The sequence below is a fragment of the Barbatula barbatula genome (assembly GCF_947034865.1).
Source record: "Barbatula barbatula genome assembly, chromosome: 18".
NCBI classification, from domain to species: Eukaryota; Metazoa; Chordata; class Actinopteri; order Cypriniformes; family Nemacheilidae; genus Barbatula; species Barbatula barbatula.
In genome coordinates, this window is record NC_136781.1 from 14,439,772 (window position 1) to 14,462,678 (window position 22,907).

Consider the following 22,907-nt stretch of genomic DNA (forward strand, 5'->3'; position numbering starts at 1 on the left):
CTGTGCGCAGATGCTACATCCACACTCGCCCTTGACCTCCCATATGACCGTCATGAGGCCGTGAAGGAGACGTTTGTCTCCCTTTGAAGTCGCTCACGTGCTGCTAATGAGCCCTAATGAACTTCTGCGTATTGAACATTGCTGTTGCGTGAGATGGATTCCGTGCCGCCTGCTCAGGCCACATATGAGCTTCGCGCCGAGGCATTTGTTCGAGTTAGAAACAAGGGCACGTTCACCCATCACCAATGAGCCTGCTAATAAGCCGTCCTATTGTGTCGCAGGAGTGAACAGCGCAGGTCATTTCCCAGAGCTGAATGGTTTCCAAATGGCAGGCATGGCTGCAGAGGCGCTCCGGCTCTGTGTTAAACTCAGCCTCGCTGTCATTTATTCATGAGGAGCATTGCATGAACACAAACAGAAAGGTTACATCACCACACATAACAGAGTTCGGATAGCAATGACAAATCTGCTTTTTTATCAATTCAGGGCATTTTGCCAAGGCACTTTTGGGAGGATTGTAAACAAATTCGAGAGCTGTTCGGGTAGTGCATTGAAATGTTATATAATCAGTTTCATAATTCAGTTTCAATAAATACGTTTTGGACATGATGAGAACAATAATGTCTGAGGTACAAGTGCACATTATTTTTCTCTCTTTCTCTGTTGCATTGTCCTGTTTTTGCATTGTCCAAAAAATGTACATTAGTTGCATACACAGCCGCGGAGAAAGTTAAGAGAACATTCCAAATTTTCATTTAATCAGCATTTGTAGGTGTGTTGTGGTCATTCCAGTCAAGCGTCTGTTGAGAAACCTCAGGAGTGACATAAAGTCATCCAACAGCAATGTAAAAGACTGACAGCATGACAAGACACATGAAAACAGATACATATATACAAAATATTTTTGGAACTTTTCCTAAGTACATGTACAAATGTTACTGTTGTGTTGCTTAAAAGTGAATATAAAGAGTTCAATTTCTGCAAATAAAAGCAATATTTTCATTTGAAATCTGGGAGAAATATTGTTAGTAGTTCACAGAATGAAACAAAAAGTATCATTTTACCCAAACACATACTGTACATATACATAGTTCATTAAAAAAGTTTTCCGTGGCTGTTATTTAACTCCATTATTAACTTGCCAAATATATGTTTTGTTAAACAAACGCGATTTTTATATATAAAACTTTCATATTTTGTATAAAGTTATAAACTCGAAGCTTTTTCATGAATGTGACTTAAATGTTTCATTCGTTTTAAGATAGCAACTATAACAAAAGTCTCTTCTGAACGATGATAATGAACAAACTCAATTCTTTCCCTTTACTGGAAAACACAAAAAATTACATCATTTTAATAACTTGTTCTCCAAGTGCAGTCTCACTCAAAGCTTGCTGGGAACTGAAAACCAACAATTATTTTTTAATACAAAACTAAGTATTTATGTCTCGGCTTGAATATATTATGATTAAACTAATATTGTGGCAAAATTTAAAAAAAGGTTCATTTTCTTTCTTTAATTTGGACAAGGAGCATCAACTTTTTTATGTAATGTCTCTTTAGTATTTTGGTTCTACTTCTAAGTAAGAACTATTACAACATAAACTTCTAGTGATGATTTAAATCTTTTTCAAAAATCATGTTTTTATTGTCTTTTGTTGTATTAGTTAGATGTATGTTTTTAAAGTTATTATTACTTAATCAAACAACCCCAGTTGATAGGAAACTGTTTTCAACAGACACTACAAATAGGCTCTCCCTGTTAATAGTAAACTTTTACTCAAGTAACATTTGCTCAGAAGTCACAGACTGCAGCTGTAATGCATCAGAGTAGAACTGGACCTCCCGGGTGAGTCTGGTTTCTCCCAATTTTTTATCCTCCATTTATTCATCAATGGAGACATTGCTTTTATTAGGATGGTTTTCTCCGTTTGTACACTTTACACAAATTGACCTCTTCTGTGTTTTCTTTTTTCATGTAAAGATGCTTTGTAAAAAGCACAATATAAATAAACCTGACTTGTCTTGACTACAGTTTGGTTTTAAATGTGATGTTCAGTAAAAAACATTTATTTACAACATACTTAAAAACAGTTATCATTAGTTTTGCATAGCTGTGGACATGCCACTGAACAGAATTTCAGAGTTTTACAAGACATAAGCATACAGAAGCATACAAAGTCTGCGTGTTGTGTTTTTGTGAAAGACTTGATGTTGTCGAACGAGATTTAGCATCTTTGTTACTGCAAATCCTGCGACAGACAAAATAGACACAGATGGAGTCACAGCATCCTCCGGTAGTTCACATTTTTGAATGCAGCACATGTTGCAGACATTTCAGAGCTATTTCTGCCATTATGGAAAAATGCCTATAGTTCTTATAACTGAGATCTTATAACTACCCAGTACAAAAGTACTTCATGATGTCCTATATTGGGGCCCACAGGGGTTCCACGTAAAGTTCAGTACATTGCCCCAGGTCAAAAAGGTGCACCCCTTGATTTCTTCATATTCTGTTACTGCAAACGGTTCGGGACCTCAAGTGTTCCATACAGCCTGAGATCAAAAGATCTCACTGCAAAGTCTCCAGGATATTTTAATCCGTCCTATTGTAAATCCGGCTTCTTAATAAGCTACGCAAGTTGATTTATCGTTCAGGTCGGTTGCATTTATAAGCTCGGGAATAAAGCAACATGAAAATACAGTTTTATTTCAACGGATTCTGTGCGCACACACAGAGATTGGCCTCTGGCGGCACAGAGCTGCCGTGTGTATCCAGCTTTGGATTTAATCAGTCCTTCACCTGAGCCGCCGCAGAGAGACAAACATCCTCAAGGCACAAAATCTATTTACTCATCTCTGACTGAAATGCACACCGTCCAGATATTTTCTGAATGTAAGTCGCGCGGCACCTCCGGAGGTCAGAGAACATCTGTCATATCAGCCGCGTGCTGTTGAAATGTCTTTATGAGGCAGAGGTAACCAAATAAAGCCGTATTCAAGATAATCATACCACCTGAGATAGAACCATCTCGAACCAATATGGGAAGATGCCTCCTTGCTAGGTACCTACAGATATCCACAACGTTCATTTTAATGAAGCGACACCAACTTCCATCAAAGATGAATTTTCTTACTGTAATACTGATGATCTGGAACGTCTTGCTTGTTAAATATCATCCCTCGGTATGTGTTTTAATGCCATCTGTTTTCTTTCGTCTCGTTTCTCCAGCAACTGCTGAAGCTCCGTGAGGATCTAAAACAGAGGGAGACGGAGCTCGAGAAGAACTGTGAGGATAAACAACAGCTCGAAAGCCAGATCCAAAGTCTGAAAGAGCGAATTCAAGCTTTCCCTGCATCACACGCGCTGCCCGTGAGTCGTAGACGTCACATGTTTAAGAACCTCTCTGTCTGGGGCTCTTGTCTGTGAGTTTGTTGTGCCTTTGTTCTTGAACTCTGTCTGGATCGGGTGCGTTTTGTCTGAGGAAGACGCGGGGACGGGAGGAGATGAAATAGCTGTCAGTCTGACGGTGTGTATTAATGAATTTGTCCCACTGAAAGCTCTCCTGGGATTGGGATCAGAAGATCTGATTCTCACACCTCTAATCAAAACAACTTTAGCTCAGGAGGAGCGTTAGAAACGAGATAAGAACATCTCAAGCAAGCTTTCATTTGAATGCCTTTATAAAAATACAAAGTTGTTGTTTCAAAGATGAAATGGCAGTGATCCAGTTTCGAGAGGTTTGAAAGGTGCAGGTAATGCATTTCTGATGAAGGACGCATGTACGTGCATGCTGATGAGCGGAGCCACACCGCAAAACTCCACAGATCTGCACATCCTTCACCCCCCGTGTGCATTTATACCAGGGGGTCTAAAACGTTTTCTTTACAAATTATATTATAAATGAATAACGTGAACTTGGAAGTTTTGGAAGTCACACCATTAAAACTGTGGTGTTAAAAACAACACAATCTGTCCTTTACTGAAGCGAATCTCTGTGTTTAGTTTAGGACAGCACATTTTGCATTCATTTTAATTCAGCCTTTACACAACTTAAAATTAAATAACACAAAAAGTGGCGTGTCCCCGTACTACTTTGACATATATTTTATGCCATTTTCCTAGTCTGTCATCTTTTACGGTTAAAATTGCACGAAAGCTTTTCAGAGAAATTCATTTGACGTCAAGACACGTAAAGATATGTTTATTAACTTTCCGTTTTATTTCTTCAAACAGAGATAGAGAAGCGAACAGAAACCGTGGTATAGAAAACTATGATTATCAATATATATAATATTGTCAATAATTCAGAACCTTTTTAAAGTTTTGACTTAAGAGTCAGAATAGTAACAAACTCTCTCCTTCCCTACACTTGTTGTTTAAGTGTGATTCATTCGCCAAAAAAAGAAACCAATAAATATAAAAAGACAAATATTTCTTATTGAAAAGGATTGAAAAAAAGATTAATTTGACTTATAGCATTATTCATGTTTTTAAAAATATATATTATTAATTCAACATAATAACAATTATCGTGACTGAATTATTTACAATATTACTATGTCAGTTTAGAATGTTCTCATATTTTGAGAAAAAAACCGTCACGTTTTTGCTTCTTTTCTGAATAGATGTACTTATGAAGCGTGCTCTGTAGAGCGGTTTGTCCGTTTAGGGCTACTGTAGAAACAACACGGTGAATGCCATTCAAGTAGACTAGCGGTGTATGTTGATAGAAACAGCTCATTCTAAAGTAATAAACGCTTCATTATGTAAGGTCTTTATACACCTCTGAACACGTAGTTACTGTAGATTATATTGCGTTCGGTCAATAGATCCTCCAGAAAATTACACACAGCACCTTTAATGCATTCACATTGGACTTTTCAACATATTTAAATCCAATCCTCAGGATCCTACAAGTATAAGGCTGCAGATTCATCTCCGTCCTCTGCATGAGCTGTAAAGGATACAGGTCTGTGGGACGCATCAGCGCATGTATTTCCAACAGCTGTAGCAGACACTAATGAAAACTAATGGCACCTCTGAAACCAACACACCACACCAGCGACTGCAACAAGGCTCTTTCAATTGACTCTGTCACCAGCGCTGTCTTCAGCAGAGCTCTTATTCAGTAAACCTGTGTTCCTCCGGGGCGATTCACACTGAATGAAAAAAATAATATTTCAGGATAGGCCACATTTAAATCAGATCGAGTTTAATATTTTACTAGCGAAAGGTAAACCCAATTTACGAAGGCTAAACGATACATGCATAAAATTCGATAGCCCGTTATCTTGTTCAGACAGACTTTGTTATCTGAACTTGTGCTATCTCGTACCGCGGAGCGGATCGTTCCGGGTTAAGTTTGGCTTTTATCACCTCCCAGGACTAATCATTTTTAAAACGGTTGGACGACTGCTCATAATTCACATCTGGAAGGAGAGAAATGTCTGAATGGGTTTTGATTGGCACACAGCAGTGGAATATATCCCAGCACCACTGATCCATGCTGGAGGAGAGTTCAGGGCACCAGTATGTGTGCTGATGAATCACTTGAGACAGATTCATTAATGGAAGAAATGAAAATCAATTTGAACGCACCCAATCCTCCTATAGATCTCTGCCCATCCGTACCGACAACAGTTTACTGTTTTCTCTCAGATGAATGTGTTGTATATGTCGTTCTTCAGCTTGTGTGTGTGTTTGTGTGTACGTGTTTATGGTTCCATCTCATGCCGTGATTAACTTCATTAATATTTCATGTTATTTTCTCATTATGTGCACCGTTGTCAATCGGTCAACGGCGTGAATGTTGGCAGTTAATAAAGTAGTAAACCATTTAACAAACCCTTAAAAATCACTTTAAGCTTTAAGAAAACGAAGGCAGCTGGAAAATATTTCATAAATATTTAAATGAGAGAATATAAAATGTATCCAACGATAGCCGATTATTATATAGTAATATCTCCCCTTACCAATACCGATTCTGAAGATTAAATGATTTCTTCTGAATGTTAGTAATTCCTATAATGGCTATTAATATTGAAAATCAAAATGATCATTGGCTTTTATTGACCGTTAAAAACATACCGATACCGATTATTGGCCGATATATCGGTGCATCTTTAACCTAAAAGGATTGATTATTAAATAAAGCCAATGCCAGGTCTGTGGTAATCTGCATCACTCAATGTTCTGATCAGTTTTTTTGTATCCCTTTTATAATTTATCCTTTTAAAATCAACGTCTCAAAAAGCCACCCGGTTTGAGGTATAATCTTTGTTTTGAAATGCGGAAAGAACTAATACTATTAGTCAAACCCTCAACCCAAAAAGCAGCAACAACAACTGTAATGACTGCCTTAGCAAGAGGAACTAAATATTCTGTCAGCATCATGTTGTGTCTCTAATCTCAGCAGAGAGAGACCTGAAATGTGCTTTCGCTCTGTGATTAAGCCGCACTTCATTACAGTTTCATCGAGCAGCACCAATGCTTCGGAGGTTCGCTGCTTATTTGGCATTTAGAGAAATTAATTTGCAAACCTGACCTTCAACTTTCGCCCGTGTCTCTTGTCTCCCGCCCCGCGGTTTGTCCCGCCTCCTGTAGTGTGTGTGTGCGTGACTCTGTGACATATTTCTCACTGACAGCTCTCTCATTCTTTTAATTGACTGCAGCTGGAGACGAGCGAGCGGGAGGACAGAGGAAGTGATGAAAGTGCAAATCACGCAAGCGTAAGTGGGAGACGCTCCTCTTAGTCTCTGCCTCATGTCCACACCATCTCTCATCATCACACCTCATGGCACTTTCCAACAACACAGAATACTTTGGTAGTTCATGACTTTCGTTGGAGTATAAGAGGCACAAATCTGTTTTTGGAGGCTATTAGATGTGTTGGATTAACTGCTGTCTTTAATAGGATTAACCTACAGTAACATGAAAAACATCAAATGCTTGTAATGTATTATTGAGTATTCATCAAATGTTCCCCAAATATAATATTTATATTAAAAATAATAATTATTATTATTATAAGTAGTAATAGTAGTTACATCATCATGATTATAATTATTGTTATTATAATCATCAGTGGCATAGCAAGTCAGGTCCGGGCCCATATGCAGTTGTTTACTCGGGTGCGTTATTTAAATGTTGACACGCGTCAACTCAAGGGAGTGTAAATTCCCAAGCGACAGAAAGAGGGTGAGAGCGACGCAGCCAGCATTTTGCAAGTGTTTTTCACACACAACATGTCAACAGGCCTAACATTTATTTGATAATACAGTTGTCAAACAATATTTAGGTACTTACATCGTGCTGGCTCTTTCAAACCTTCACCCTCGGTGTCTGTCGATAGCAAATCCCACCTTCTCTCAGTTGATTGGACAATAATCCTCGCCTATCCTTCATTTGTTTGGCCACCTCGATCAGACAAACTCATATAAATTAAACTTCATTCCATTTCGACTCAGCGAGGTGAACAAAGTACATTGTACATTTCATAATAATATTGGAGTGTAAATGATTATAATTATTACATTTATTACATGAATGCCAACTAATTGGGACAATAAAGACCTCCCTACTACCCCATACCTCACCATATACTATATTATTAAACACCTGGATGATCAGATATGTGATGTGAAAATGTAGAAGAGTGATTCAAACATGCATTCATATGTCAGCGTCAGAACTGCTCGTCACGCGTCTAACTGCGCCACTGATTATTATTATTATTAATGTTTTATTATGATTGAATATAAATATTATATTTAGGGAACATTCGATGAAAATAATTCAAATATATTTCTTTTATTTGTTTAATAATATGTATTATTATAATTAGTACCGGTAGTAGTATGAAACTAACTTTAATTATTATTATTATTGCTGTTGTTGTTATTAATACACTTCATATCATATTTTTATTATTAGCCAAATCAAAGAAATATACAAGGAAAATATATTTGTTAAATGCCTAGATGATATGATAACACTATCATATCCTTAGCCTTACCCTTAATTTAAGCTGTCATCCGTTTTTAAAGCTGTTGTTTTTTATAATTATAATAATAATTGTTTAAATTAATGTTTAACAACAGAGCTGCAAAAATGCAAACATTTGTTACATTTGTTTAGACTTTGTGAGGTTGGTTATCAACATTATCCAAGGTTAAGTATCTTGTCCCCACTATTTGCTGAAAAGCTAAAACCCGAAACCATCATTCTTCAAGAGTTACAGGTCTTGTTTTGCACCCCGTCATGACCGAAGCCTCCTGTTATTCTGCTTTCGTCTGAAGTGCCTCTGGTTCCCCTCTATCAGTCTTTCCCTCTGCATTTTCCTTTCTCTGCAGCACCATAAACTCTGTTCTGTTGTCCCATTTCCCCTCCCCTGTCCTTTCTCAGAACATGACAGATCATTACAGGCCAATCGAGCGCGGGAGAACTTTATTTGTCGCAGGATAAATCACTCTGACACAACTGGGCGAGGAGCTCACCACGCGTCAGAGTGTCGGGGTAATGAGGGGGAGGATCTGAGGTGCTGCTAGGAAGAAAAAACGTTCTCTTTGTTGTTGATATAGGAGGCGGCGGCGTCATCTGTGGTGTCCTGCAGCCAGGAGAAAGAGAACCTGCCGGAGAAGAGCCCTCCCAGCCCTGTGAAGTCAGAGCGAGAAGCTCTGCTCGTAGGTGAGTGTCATGAGCGGCGTAGCGGGGGTCTCGAGACTCCGAGCCACCTAGCGTGGTTCTTTTTGTTCTACATTTTATCAGGCACAAGATGATAAATAAAACCTGTTCTCATTATTTTCATCATCCACTGATAACTGTGCCAGGGTGCAGGTGTTAATTACCATGGGCCAAATGAGTCGCCTCCAATTCTTTTTAATGAGGAACTTTGACATGACGTCCACATTAAAGATCAGGAGAGCTGGAGAGAGCCTGTAGGAGGCTAAAATGCTGTCTAGGTAGGGAACTTAATAAAGAGCCAAACAACATTGACCCCCATGACTTTATATGGATACAAAATCACTGAGACGTTTCTCAAAATTCTTTTGTATTAAAGCGAATAAAAAGTCACATAGAGGTTTTAATTGATATGAGGGTGAATAAATGATGACAGAATTTTATTTTTGGGTGAGCTATCTCTTTAACATTTTGTAACTACATGCAGCTTTGTCACTTATGACATGAACGTGTCATAAGATGCGCTATTCGCGAGTAGTTGTACTCTTTTGAGTTTACTCGCCTCATTACAGCGTGACATTTGCGTCATGGCTCCCGTCTAATTGCGAAATGGCGAACATGGGCTGTGCTTTAGGCCTATGTGCTATGGAAGGCTGAAAAACGGCGTAAACTCGTTCGGCGCCGTGTCTGGGTCCATCCGATCCTTTGGAGGTGCACCAAGCTTGGAGGGTTTCACCAACTCCTCCAGGAGCTGCGTCTGGATGACGGCCGCTTTCAGCGGTACTTCCAACTGATCAGGCCCCAGTTCGATGACCTGTTGTCCCGTGTAGGTGGGAGGATTCCCCTCCAGGACACTAACTATAGGTGCTGTATTCCACCTGCAGAGCGCCTATCAATCTGTCAAGCTTCTGATTGGTTAACGCTGTGCGAATTTTCACCAAAGTTCAGATTTTTCAACGCGAATGAAGAGTTAAGCGCGAGTGATTTACATGTTAAGTCAATGCAAAGACACGATAGATCTACCTGCGGTGCGATTTGCGTGAATTGAGCATCATGCGCGCGAATCGCACCGCAAGTACATCTATCCCATCTTTGCATTGACTTAACTCGCGCTTAATGCTTCATTCGCGTCTGGTGTGAACCCACTACTCCTGCATATTGATACAGCATAAAACACAGTTTTGCCTCCAGATATACTTGTTCATTTAAATCTCAAGCGTATGCTCATTGTTATTTTAGTCGAGCTGTCTGCGTGCTTCAGATGATTTCATGTTTTATTCATTTAGCTGATCCTTTTATACAAAGCAAATAATCTGTCTTAATGCATGTAGATGCCGGGCCTTAGCAAGAGTTCAAGTGATCCTGTTTTAGACACAGTTCACTTCAGCTTCACACTATCATGTGATTCATTTCCAGAGAACACGCATAGAGATTGTGTCATCATGTATCTGTCAAATACATGATTTTATATGTTAGGGTTGTAACAATATAGACGGTTTCATTGGTCGCACGCGGCTGGCCTGAAAATAATGTCCGCTCTGTGTTTTTTGATCGGTCTGGCTAGTGGCTAATAATATTTATATTTTATTTATATTCATATTAATTTATATTCATCTTTTATTGAAGAATAAGTGTATTAAAAAAATTGTATGTTAATTTTATTTTATTAAATGAACAAGTTGAATGGGTCGTGTGTGACCTTGTCGTATTTTAGCCAAGTACTCTTCTACTGGTAACCCAAAATAATACTAGACATACTTTTTAACTTGCTAACTTCTGTAATTGTATTTGATTTATTTTGCTTATTATCTGCAATAATCTATGCAGACTGTATTCTTTGTACCGGAAGCTAAGTTCGGCCCACAGAAGCATGCAACGTTGCGAAAAAATGTTTACGATGTTGCTTTTAAACCATTTATATCGCCGTGTGTTTTAGCAGGTTTATCATAGTTCTTCATATGTATTTCATAACCATTTCATGGTTTATTGTGCAGTCCAGTGACTGAAAAGTGTGTTGATCTCACTGTTGTCTGTCTTATCGCTCTCTGCTTCAATAACCTTTGCTTAAGCATCGGCTTCATAGCAGCGCTCTGCCTTACACGAGTCTCTTTTATTTTGCTAGATTCACTTCAGCTCACATTCTGTTCAAGTAGCTTCCAATCTTCTCTAAGCCGAAGATGAAGAAGATTACTGATGTTGTGTTTTCTTTCGATCGTAGTACAGATCTGACCTGTTCATAAAACAACTTTTCAGACTATTTGGGACACTCCACCCAACAATGAAACCTCTGTCATCATTACCTTCCCCACATGTCATTCCTGTGTTGTCTTAGTAGGTTTGTGTCTCGTATGGCAGTGAAGGGAGTGTAAAAAATAAAGTGGATGAGTTAAACGAAAGTCATTAAACATGTCAGGTTATTTCTTGATGAAAGCACTGTAGGGGATTAACCCTGGTGGCCTGGACACATTTACTCCACTGGCCTCTATCCATCATGGCCTCCTGTTCTTCTCGAGATAATTGCCTCCTGTCCCCCGCCACGGTTACTTTCGTCTGATGCTTTCTGCTTGCTTTTGTGAGACTGACAAACACAAGTTTACCATGCTCAATGATGTGAATGGGGACTGATGCAGTCAAGCTCCATAAAGGAGATAACAGCGCCATAAAAGTCATTTACACTACTCGTGTGTTGTTTTCCAAGTCCATACGATGGCTTTGGATGAGTTATTATTCACTGATAATCTTCCTCTTCACTGTGGCTTTGTCAGAACCAGAGCTGTTTTGAATGCCATTGAAAGGGCTAGTTCACCCACCAAAAAAATCATTATTTAAAAGTCATTATTTAGCCTCACACAGTGTTTCAGAAATGCATTAAACAGTGCATTCAGTTATGAAAAATAATTTCTGGACTTTGTTTATTCGTCTATTTTCATTCACCTAACCCGTGTTTGGCTTTAAATCAATGTGTGTAAAAAGAAAGGCATTGCAAAGAAAGCATGTATAATATAAACTATACAGTCCATTATGACTAATGGAATATTGAATACACATGTACGCTTCGTACTGGAGAGCCGCACTGGTTTCCTGTTCGTAGCGTAATGCATTCCTAATAGGAAGTTATCAGGCCTCCTATCAAACCCAAAGCAGAAGTGCTAATAGCTAGTGTTATTGTTATTCCATATGCTGGAGTGTGATGAATGAAGCACTCAGCAGAGCAACGAAAAGCATCAGAGCTGCAATTAAACACTCATATGCATTTAGAAAGTTCAAGAGGCAGAAATAGCCGATGAGAACATCCACTTCAGGGAAGACACCTCAAGTACTCCTTTTATAAATCAGCTCTTGGAAATACAGGGGGGGGATGCTGATGTACGAAAGCTTTGTTCCCAAACCTGGTGAGCAGCCCACAGTGTTTAAAGATGCAGTCCTGACACAAAAGCTGTAACGAATGGTAGGCAGGATAAATAGGCTCTTTTAAGATACTTTGTTCTGGTCGAAATCTAAGGCACTATTGTTTGTAGACGGAGCAATCCCAAAATGCATTGCAATGAGTGAATAAATAAGAGTTGGGCAGTCACCATATCAGTTTTCACTGCATGGTTAACGTGGTCGGAAGAATTTGCCGTTACGGTATTGTCGTGCTTAGAGCTGCTGCGATGAAATGCAACCAGAATAAAAGATTGTGTTTACATAATGTACTGTATGTATGTACTGCACATATTCATTTTGTATTTATAAACACATACACACATGTATATATGTATAAAGAAAATATTTAGATGTATTTATTTACCAGTCATTAAAATGATAGATGAGTAAATGCAGTTAATAAGGTTACAGTGCAGTAGATTAGTTAATGCAGTTATTGAAGTTACAGTGCAGTAGATTAGTTAATGCAGTTATTGAAGTTACAGTGCAGTAGAGTTAATGCAGTTATTAAAGTTATGGTGCAGTATACGATTTAATGTAGTTAATAAATTGCAGTCCAGAAGATGAGTAAATGCAGTTATTGAAGTTACAGTGCAGTAGATGAGTGAATGCAGTTAATAAGGTTACAGTGCAGTCGATAAGTAAATGCAGTTAATAAGGTTACAGTGCAGTAGATTAGTTAATGCAGTTATTGAAGTTACAGTGCAGTACATGAGTTAATGCAGTTATTAAAGTTATGGTGCAGTATACGATTTAATGTAGTTAATAAATTGCAGTCCAGAAGATGAGTAAATGCAGTTATTGAAGTTACAGTGCAGTAGATTAGTTAATGCAGTTATTGAAGTTACAGTGCAGTAGAGTTAATGCAGTTATTAAAGTTACGGTGCAGTATACGATTTAATGTAGTTAATAAATTGCAGTCCAGAAGATGAGTAAATGCAGTTATTGAAGTTACAGTGCAGTAGATTAGTTAATGCAGTTATTGAAGTTACAGTGCAGTACATGAGTTAATGCAGTTATTAAAGTTACGGTGCAGTATACGATTTAATGTAGTTAATAAATTGCAGTCCAGAAGATGAGTAAATGCAGTTATTGAAGTTACAGTGCAGTAGATGAGTAAATGCAGTTAATAAGGTTACAGTGCAGTCGATAAGTTAATGCAGTTATTGAAGTTAGAGTGCAGTAGATGAGTAGATGCAGTTAATAAGGTTACAGTGCAGTAGATGAGTAGATGCAGTTAATAGAGTTACAGTGCAGTAGATGAGTAAATGCAGTTAATAGAGTTACAGTGCAGTAGATGAGTAGATGCAGTTAATAGAGTTACAGTGCAGTAGATGAGTTAATGCAGTTATTGAAGTTACAGTCCGGAAGATGATTTAATGCAGTTATTGAAGTTACAGTCCAGTAGATGAGTGAATGCAGTTAATAAGGTTACAATGCAGTAGATGAGTGAATGCAGTTAATAAGGTTACAATGCAGTAGATGAGTGAATGCAGTTAATAAGGTTACAGTGCAGTAGATGAGTGAATGCAGTTAATAAGGTTACAATGCAGTAGATGAGTGAATGCAGTTAATAAGGTTACAATGCAGTAGATGAGTAAATTCAGTTAATAAGGTTACAGTGCAGTAGATGAGTGAATGCAGTTAATAAGGTTACAATGCAGTAGATGAGTGAATGCAGTTAATAAGGTTACAGTGCAGTAGATGAGTGAATGCAGTTAATAAGGTTACAGTGCAGTAGATGAGTGAATGCAGTTAATAAGGTTACAGTGCAGTAGATGAGTGAATGCAGTTAATAAGGTTACAGTGCAGTATATGAGTTAATGCAGTTAATAAGGTTACAGTGCAGTAGATGAGTAAATGCAGTTAATAAGGTTACAGTGCAGTAGATGAGTAAATGCAGTTAATAAGGTTACAGTGCAGTAGATGAGTGAATGCAGTTAATAAGGTTACAATGCAGTAGATGAGTAAATGCAGTTAATAAGGTTACAGTGCAGTAGATAAGTAAATGCAGTTAATAGTTACAGTGCAGTAGATGAGTAAATGCAGTTAATAAGGTTACAGTGCAGTAGATAAGTAAATGCAGTTAATAGTTACAGTGCAGTAGATGAGTGAATGCAGTTAATAAGGTTACAGTGCAGTAGATGAGTGAATGCAGTTAATAAGGTTACAGTGCAGTAGATAAGTAAATGCAGTTAATAGTTACAGTGCAGTAGATGAGTGAATGCAGTTAATAAGGTTACAGTGCAGTAGATGAGTGAATGCAGTTAATAAGGTTACAATGCAGTAGATGAGTGAATGCAGTTAATAAGGTTACAGTGCAGTAGATAAGTAAATGCAGTTAATAAGGTTACAGTGCAGTAGATAAGTAAATGCAGTTAATAGTTACAGTGCAGTAGATGAGTGAATGCAGTTAATAAGGTTACAGTGCAGTAGATGAGTGAATGCAGTTAATAAGGTTACAATGCAGTAGATGAGTAAATGCAGTTAATAAGGTTACAGTGCAGTAGATGAGTAAATGCAGTTAATAAGGTTACAGTGCAGTAGATGAGTAAATGCAGTTAATAAGGTTACAGTGCAGTAGATGAGTAAATGCAGTTAATAAGGTTACAGTGCAGTAGATGAGTAAATGCAGTTAATAAGGTTACAGTGCAGTAGATGAGTGAATGCAGTTAATAAGGTTACAATGCAGTAGATGAGTTAATGCAGTTATTGAAGTTACAGTCCGGAAGATGATTTAATGCAGTTATTGAAGTTACAGTCCAGTAGATGAGTGAATGCAGTTAATAAGGTTACAGTGCAGTAGATGAGTGAATGCAGTTAATAAGGTTACAGTGCAGTAGATGAGTGAATGCAGTTAATAGTTACAGTGCAGTAGATGAGTGAATGCAGTTAATAAGGTTACAATGCAGTAGATGAGTAAATGCAGTAAATAAGGTTACAATGCAGTAGATGAGTGAATGCAGTTAATAAGGTTACAGTGCAGTAGATGAGTGAATGCAGTTAATAAGGTTACAATGCAGTAGATGAGTGAATGCAGTTAATAAGATTACAATGCAGTAGATGAGTGAATGCAGTTAATAAGGTTACAGTGCAGTAGATGAGTGAATGCAGTTAATAAGGTTACAATGCAGTAGATGAGTGAATGCAGTTAATAAGGTTACATTGCAGTAGATGAGTAAATGCAGTTAATAACGTTACAGTGCAGTAGATGAGTCAATACAGTTATTAAAGTTACAGTGCAGTAGATAAGTTAATGCAGGTAATAGTTACAGTGCAGTAGATGAGTGAATGCAGTTAATAAGGTTACAATGCAGTAGATGAGTGAATGCAGTTAATAAGGTTACAGTGCAGTAGATGAGTGAATGCAGTTAATAACGTTACAATGCAGTAGATGAGTCAATACAGTTATTAAAGTTACAGTGCAGTAGATAAGTTAATGCAGTTAATAGTTACAGTGCAGTAGATGAGTGAATGCAGTTAATAAGGTTACAATGCAGTAGATGAGTCAATACAGTTATTAAAGTTACAGTGCAGTAGATGAGTAAATGCAGTTAATAAGGTTACAGTGCAGTAGATGAGTCAATACAGTTATTAAAGTTACAGTGCAGAAGATAAGTTAATGCAGTTAATAGTTACAGTGCAGTAGATGAGTGAATGCAGTTAATAAGGTTACAGTGCAGTAGATAAGTTAATGCAGTTAATAGTTACAGTGCAGTAGATGAGTGAATGCAGTTAATAAGGTTACAGTGCAGTAGATTAGTTAATGCAGTTATTGAAGTTACAGTTCAGTAGATGAGTGAATGCAGTTAATAGTTACAGTGCAGTAGATGAGTAGATGCAGTTAATAGAGTTACAGTGCAGTAGATGAGTAGATGCAGTTAATAGAGTTACAGTGCAGTAGATGAGTAGATGCAGTTAATAGAGTTACAGTGCAGTAGATGAGTAGATGCAGTTAATAGAGTTACAGTGCAGTAGATGAGTAGATGCAGTTAATAGAGTTACAGTGCAGTAGATGAGTAGATGCAGTTAATAGAGTTACAGTGCAGTAGATGAGTAAATGCAGTTAATAGTTACAGTGCAGTAGATGAGTAAATGCAGTTAATAGTTACAGTGAAGTAGATGAGTTAATGCAGTTATGAAAGTGGTCCATTAGGGAAAATGTATATTCAGTATATTATTTCTGGTGATATGGTTATATACAGTATATAAACGTTTATATATTTTTATATTTTTGTTAAATATATGCATTTATGTGCTTATAAATACAAAATAAAACTTTTATTTTGGATGTGAATAATTGCGATTAATCGTTTGACCATGATATCAGTTAATCATGATATCTATTGGAACATTTTAAATGAGTGTTTTATCTTCTTTTGGCCGATGTAATACACTCAAAATACAAGTGAAGAGTTTGAAACCATTGCGGCTCCTAAGGCAAACTTTTAAACAAGTTTGGAATTGTAACAAGGTTCAATAAAAAGAAGGAAGGAGGCGGGAACCAGCGAACATAAAACAGACTTTCTTATGCGTCCGGAGCTCCTCTGTGAGCGATGCAAGACCGGTGACGCTCCTTAACACTCGTGTCACCGGCCTTGCGCCGTTCCCTCACGTCTCTTCTCCCGCCCTGCTCACCACAGGAATTATTTACAATAAATGTACATTATGTGTAAAATGAAGAGGTATAACAATATTTAATATCACAATTGTTGTCAATACCTGTATATTGTGATACCCCTGGTTGAGAGATGGGCAAAATATACTGTATATTATAAATCATCCATTAAAAATCTCAAAATTTTAGATTTATCAAATATAAATGATTGAGCAAGTTCATAGACATTTTTCTCTTAAACTTGTTTCTATACCCCAATTTGCAAATGTAAGCCTATAATAATGATTTATAAGTTGAGCTGTATGATTAAACTTTGATGTAAATGTCATTTTTGACGTCTTTTAAATTTGACATTCATATAAGGATAAGTACGTCAAATAAACTGCAAGGGTAGGGCTGCTAGATTATGACACAAATCATTATCGGGATTATTTTGGCCAATATTGCGATCCCGATTATTTAACACGATTACTCATTAACCTTAAAACAACATAGAAAATTAAAAATCAAAAACTGAATTGAACTGAAAAAGTAAATGTAAAGAAATGTCACTGCTGAACCGCTGTAAAGAAAAGGTGCGCGCTGTAGATTTATACTACAAGAAAAGAGAGGATCCTTGCAAAATGGAATGTGGCACAATAATTGCTTACCTCAATTATTTTGTGTTTGTAGTAGATAAAGGCCAAAGTTGACGATAACAATTCATTTTCGATTCATTGCACAGCCCCACAACAGAGCCGGCAACAAAGAGGCAAAAGTTATGAATTACACTGGTAAAATGAATATCGTTGCTGTGCTTCTGGAACCTCAGATGTCCAAATTCAGTTTTTCAGGAAGTGGAAAAAACACAGTACCTTTTTAAAGATGAAATACTTGGTTGTCAAAGTTGACAAGCACGTTTTAATACTTTTTATTGGTTAGATATATTCAGAACATTTTAGGGTGACTAATAATAATGATTTATGGGGAAAGAAAATGAAGATCGCGATGTAAGGAGATACATGGTTTCAGAAGGACAGGACGCGATATATAGAATCGAATCAAATAAAAATCCCGATTTCAACAAATGTTTGTGTGCTAAATCTAAAAGCAAAATCCTAATGTTGATTTCCATCAAGTCGATTGTGAGTGAAGCCTGTGAGCTTCACATGAGGAGTGCTGTTTATCCCATACATAGAATTGCTTTCTGCAGTATATAGAGCTTGTCAAATCAGGGTCCATTTTAGCCTAGAAGGCAGCTAGACATCAAGGAACAAAGCTTAGCTCTATACACTACAGCCAAATCTTTCATATGATTCATCTTTTGCTTTCCTTCCTCAGGAATCATCTCAACGTTTCTTCATGTTCATCCTTTTGGAGCCAGCATTGAATATATCTGCTCCTATTTACAGAGATTGGACACAAAGGTATGAAACACACACACACACACACACACACACACACTGAACGCTTGTATGCCTGTCTACTTGCCATTGTAATGTTCTGCTGAGTAAACAGGTCTTCAGTAGACAGAACAAGCTCATGGTGTAAGCAAAGCTCTGGTACTCTACACCGAGACCACACACACAGTATACAGTCACGTGTTTAGTTTCTGTGAGGTGAACTCACTATACGTTTGCAACACTTTAGCTTGAAACCTGCGTCTTGTTCACTAAGCACCTGCAATCCAGTTAAACTGCGTCTGCTTGAAGCAGCTGTGCATAATTTACAGCTTAGTGACGTAAAGCAGCCCTAAGGTACAACTTAAACACAACACTATTCAACTTGGCCGAAAAGTGTAACTGTACACGTAAACTAAATATTTATAGATGCGTCTGATGAGGAGTAATGTTTGGAATAAGTACTGTAGCTGACCTAAATCAATAAGCACTTGTTTCACTCGACAGACTTCAATCTTTTACACATATATCATTTATCATCACATTTACTTTCGCTCGCATTTTTAAAGAGAGGACATTAGTTGCCCTTCAACATCTCGTGTCAAAATCATTGCAAATTTCATCCGCGTCAAATCATAATAACATAATAATGTTGTATGGTATTTTAAACATTTATTTATTCACATACTGATTCAGTTTTTGAATATGATTTACATTTTTACATAAAATTATTAGGGCTGTCAACAATTAATCGCATCCAGAACAAACGTTTGTGTTCATGTTATTTATGTCTGTGTACTGTGCGTGGTAGTTTTCTGTTTATAAACACAAAAAAATACACATACATGTGTAGGAAAAATGTCCATGTATTTATTTATTTTTTACTAATAATTTAAATAATATATAAACATTTATAAAGTTTCTTTAATATACTGTGTGCATGTGTTTATAAATATCAAATGAATATGCACAGTTAAGTATATATATTTAGAAATGTGAGAAATATGCATTTAATCTTCAGAATCGGTATTGGCAGATATCACTCTGAATCATCGGGTATCGGTGAGGACATTTTGTATCAGTACATCTTTATATTTAATGGAAACTTTAACTGTATTTTATCCGTACAGCACGTGGAATTTGGAAGCAGTTTTTCAACCAATGATGGAAAAGACAATTATGATCAAAATGCCCAATGCAGTCGCAAATATTTGGCTCTTAAGACTCCCAAGAACTTGAATTTTGCTGTACAAATTGAATTCTGCCAAGATTTCGTGCAACTCATTTGCATAATATTCTAGTGAACCGTCCGATACAACAACACGGAAGTTACAATTCATTCTCTGTAAATCTCTTCACGTGTGTGTTCTCAGACACAGTCCCGAAGGTTCTTCTGCCAAGATGTTTAATGCCGGAATAAAACTCTCATCTCTCTATTGCGCACAGTGTTGATTATTCTTTATTTTTGTCATTGCTCTCTTTCTCTCGCTCTCTTTTTCGCTGTCACACTATGACTAATTTACACTTACAGATGGAGGCTGAAAACGAGGCTCTATATCTTTTCACTTTGAGTTTAAGGCCTCCGGCTGTGTTGGTGCCCACGCTCTCTCGCTCCACAGAGCACACACGTCTTCATATCTTCATCAACACGCCTGCTTGTTTTCACTAAAAAACAATGCGCTCCAGTGGGAGGCGCATGAGAGGATTTTAATTGATAACCCGACTATGGCATCTCACTGCGTGAGGCCTGACGCGTCGGTGCAAGCGAGTTTGTGATCCTGCGAAAACACAATTGTGCTTAGGGTGTCACTAACGTCACACGTGCAAAGAAAAAATCGGTCTGTGCTAAGAATAAATTAGCCAGTGTACCAAGCATGCCATACAGTTTGGCAGGTGCATTAACACAGAGCTGCGTGCTCGTCATCACGCTTGTTTGTGTCTATTTTACTTCGTTTTAATCTATTTTGTGAGTTTTTAAGCTGCATTGAGTCCATATAACTAGATGCGGACGTGGAATCCTGTTATTTAAATACGTCATCTGGCATTCTCTGAATGAACTACTACACAGTTCAACCTGCTACACTCGTGACGCTCGTGGATTTGTCTGCGTCTTCCTGGCAGTCCCGTCAAAATAAAAGTCCCGTGGGCCTGAACACTTGGATGAAAAAAATACTTGAATTTCGTATTTGTTATAGAAAATTGTAGTAACCTTGTAGTAAATTGATAAAGTGTAGTAAACACTGTAGTTTACAAAAGCAAGGTTCAAAAGCACTATAGTATTAGGAATTGTACTGCAATGCTATTGTATACTACATTGATTTATATGGACAAATATATCACTATTGAAAAACATAGCATCAGTGCTATGAGCAAAAAAAGAAAAATGTACAGCTCTGTTTGTTAAATAAAAAATTGGTTAATTAGAAATGTTTATATTTACTTAATATGACAATATTATTTACTTAATATTTTAGATTACATTCAATGTAACTTAATCAAATATATGCAAATTTCTCCTTCAGAAGATTTCTCAAGGCATCTTTACACAGGCGAGTTATGAGATCTTCTGTGGTGGATAAAATTTCTGTGTATAGACGTAATGCCGCATGAAAGCCGATCTAAAATATGCCGGCTCAGACTATCAAAGGCGACTTTCGCTGTAAATTAAGCGAAATTTAAGCGCTTAATGAATCATGATCTTTTCCGAGTCGTCCAAAACACAGATTCATTTAGGAGATAAACAACGCAAAAAGACTGAACGTTAATGCGCGACTGCAACATTAGTTACGGGACTACGGTACTACCATTTAAAAAACAGAGCGGCATCGAGGGACTTTTGAAGCTTGGGCATTGTGATGCTACCGTAACACTGGTACACCGTGCAACCCTACGTCATCTCAGCTGAAAGGGAGAGTGAAGCCGAAAACACACAGCAACATTTGTTTTAGACTAATAATTACAAAGATTTTTTTAATAATTCAGACAAACATTTTCCGTTTCATTTAAAAAAAAAAATGTTTAAATGAGTAATAATGTTTGAGTATTTTTGTTGTGGCAGTTTACTCAGGCAGGCTGTGGCACAGTTTGAATGCATGATGTCAAATTTGAGACTGTTTTCAGCCATAACAATAGTTTTTTTAGGGCAAATTACATTTATTTAGTTTTGTTTCTTTTGAAAGTTAATTTCATTTAAAACAATGATTTTTTGTGACTCAGAATGCGCAGAATGCAGATTTTATTTTCCTCCTTTAGCTCCTCTTCCTCGTAAGGACAACATTTTCAGATATGCGCATGCACATGCAGACCTGTGTTACCACGAAATGCAGGATTTTCTTGTTATATTTCCAAACGCTTCTCATTGAGGACAATATCCCATACACGACAACGATCTGGTAACATTTGCTGTAACTATTCATTTACCTGGTCGACCTTGATTCATTTGCCGTCTTTCGATATGCGGTGAGGTGCCCGATAATAACACTTCTATGGCGTGATTGTTCGCTAGAAAATTCATTTAAAATGTTGTTCATGTCTATTTTTAAATTCAATTTACACACAAATTGCAATTGTGATTTCAAATGAATGATTTTAAAGAGCATTTCACTAGTGGTCTTAGACTTGCGCACCCCACTTAAAATGCGTCCCTTGAACAGGGAGGTTTGAACTTGTCTTAATCTTTTATATTCTTGTGGGTTTTTTTCAGATCAGCACCACAGAGGTGGAGACACTACTGGGTCGGCTGCCATGTACATTCAAGCAGGAGTTGACAGGTGTCGGAGCTAGCTTAGAGAAACGCTGGAAGTTCTGCGGCTTTGAGGGCATTAAGACGGCGTAGAGACACGGGTTGGTGCGTACAGCGAGACTCAAAGGAAACGGCCAACAGACAGGAGGAATGTCAACCAATCACCCAACAGCTCTCTGTGTCCAGGAGCTCAGCCACCAAGGGATTTTATTGTGGGAAGTTCAGTAAACACTACAACCCAGGAGTAAACGCTCCAAACCTGGAACTCCTCAAGACTTCCGAATGTGTGTAGTGTGGTGTAGTATGTGTACACACAAGCACATGTTGGAGTTAGTTCATATGTGTGTGTGTGTGAGTGTGTGTGTGCGTGTGTGTGTACGTCGGTTTCACCTGAATGGACAACATGACGTGCTGCGGAAGTCGGATTAAAATCAGGGTCTGATGTTGAACCGATGACTGAACTGTCAACCTAGTTTTTCTTTCGCATTGAATTTGTACAAAAAAGAAAACAACTTATAAATAACATGAATATATTTCTTCTTTTCTGTATAGACTGCACAAAGCTGCATAGGATCTTTTGTTCATATACTCTGTAAATGTTTGAATAACTTGCTATTTTTAAATAAAAAACACAGACGGAAATCTTCAAATGCTACAGGACTTGTTCAATCTAGCAATCCAGGTCAGCGCTCAAGAAACCGTCAACCTCGGCTAATTAAAAAGAGGAATCCTGGGATAGATATAAGCCTTAAGAAGACATTTTCTCTTACACGTCCTTTTAAACCTTCCGGCTCTTCCTGCATAAGCCGGTGACCAGGAAAAATCATCTCTGACGTGCTTTTGTGTCTCTAAGCGATGGGAATGGGCCACACTAACCCTGTTTCTCCAAACCGATGCCGCGGTCAGACTTGACTTTTCGTTCCATTGACTTCCATGCATGCGAATGCGTCAGATTGGAAATGCAAGCCCATCCGAAGATATTTCGCTGTGTAAAGTTCAGGTTTGATGAACTCTGGCTTGCGAATTCACATCAATTGAGTGCGTTAGACCGCCCATTTT

The 22,907-nt window shown here is 37.6% G+C and overlaps 1 protein-coding gene across 9 annotated transcripts in view; it reads left to right on the forward strand.

The window, feature by feature from the left end:
* enox2 (ecto-NOX disulfide-thiol exchanger 2) overlaps positions 1-22,502 on the forward strand; it is a 208,212-nt gene extending 185,710 nt beyond the window's left edge. For 8 of the 9 annotated variants that reach the window (XM_079479787.1, XM_079479791.1, XM_079479788.1 and 5 more), the window contains 5 exons: positions 3,233-3,373; positions 6,676-6,732; positions 8,584-8,689; positions 18,048-18,133; positions 21,810-22,501. In XM_079479787.1, coding sequence (XP_079335913.1) covers positions 3,233-3,373; positions 6,676-6,732; positions 8,584-8,689; positions 18,048-18,133; positions 21,810-21,941 — 522 coding nt within the window. In that variant the 3' untranslated portion in view covers positions 21,942-22,501. Of the gene's footprint in view, positions 1-3,232; positions 3,374-6,675; positions 6,733-8,583; positions 8,690-18,047; positions 18,134-21,809 lie in introns of all 9 variants that reach the window. The other variant, XM_079479792.1, reaches the window with a different exon arrangement.
* The last annotated feature ends 405 nt before the right edge of the window (positions 22,503-22,907 follow it).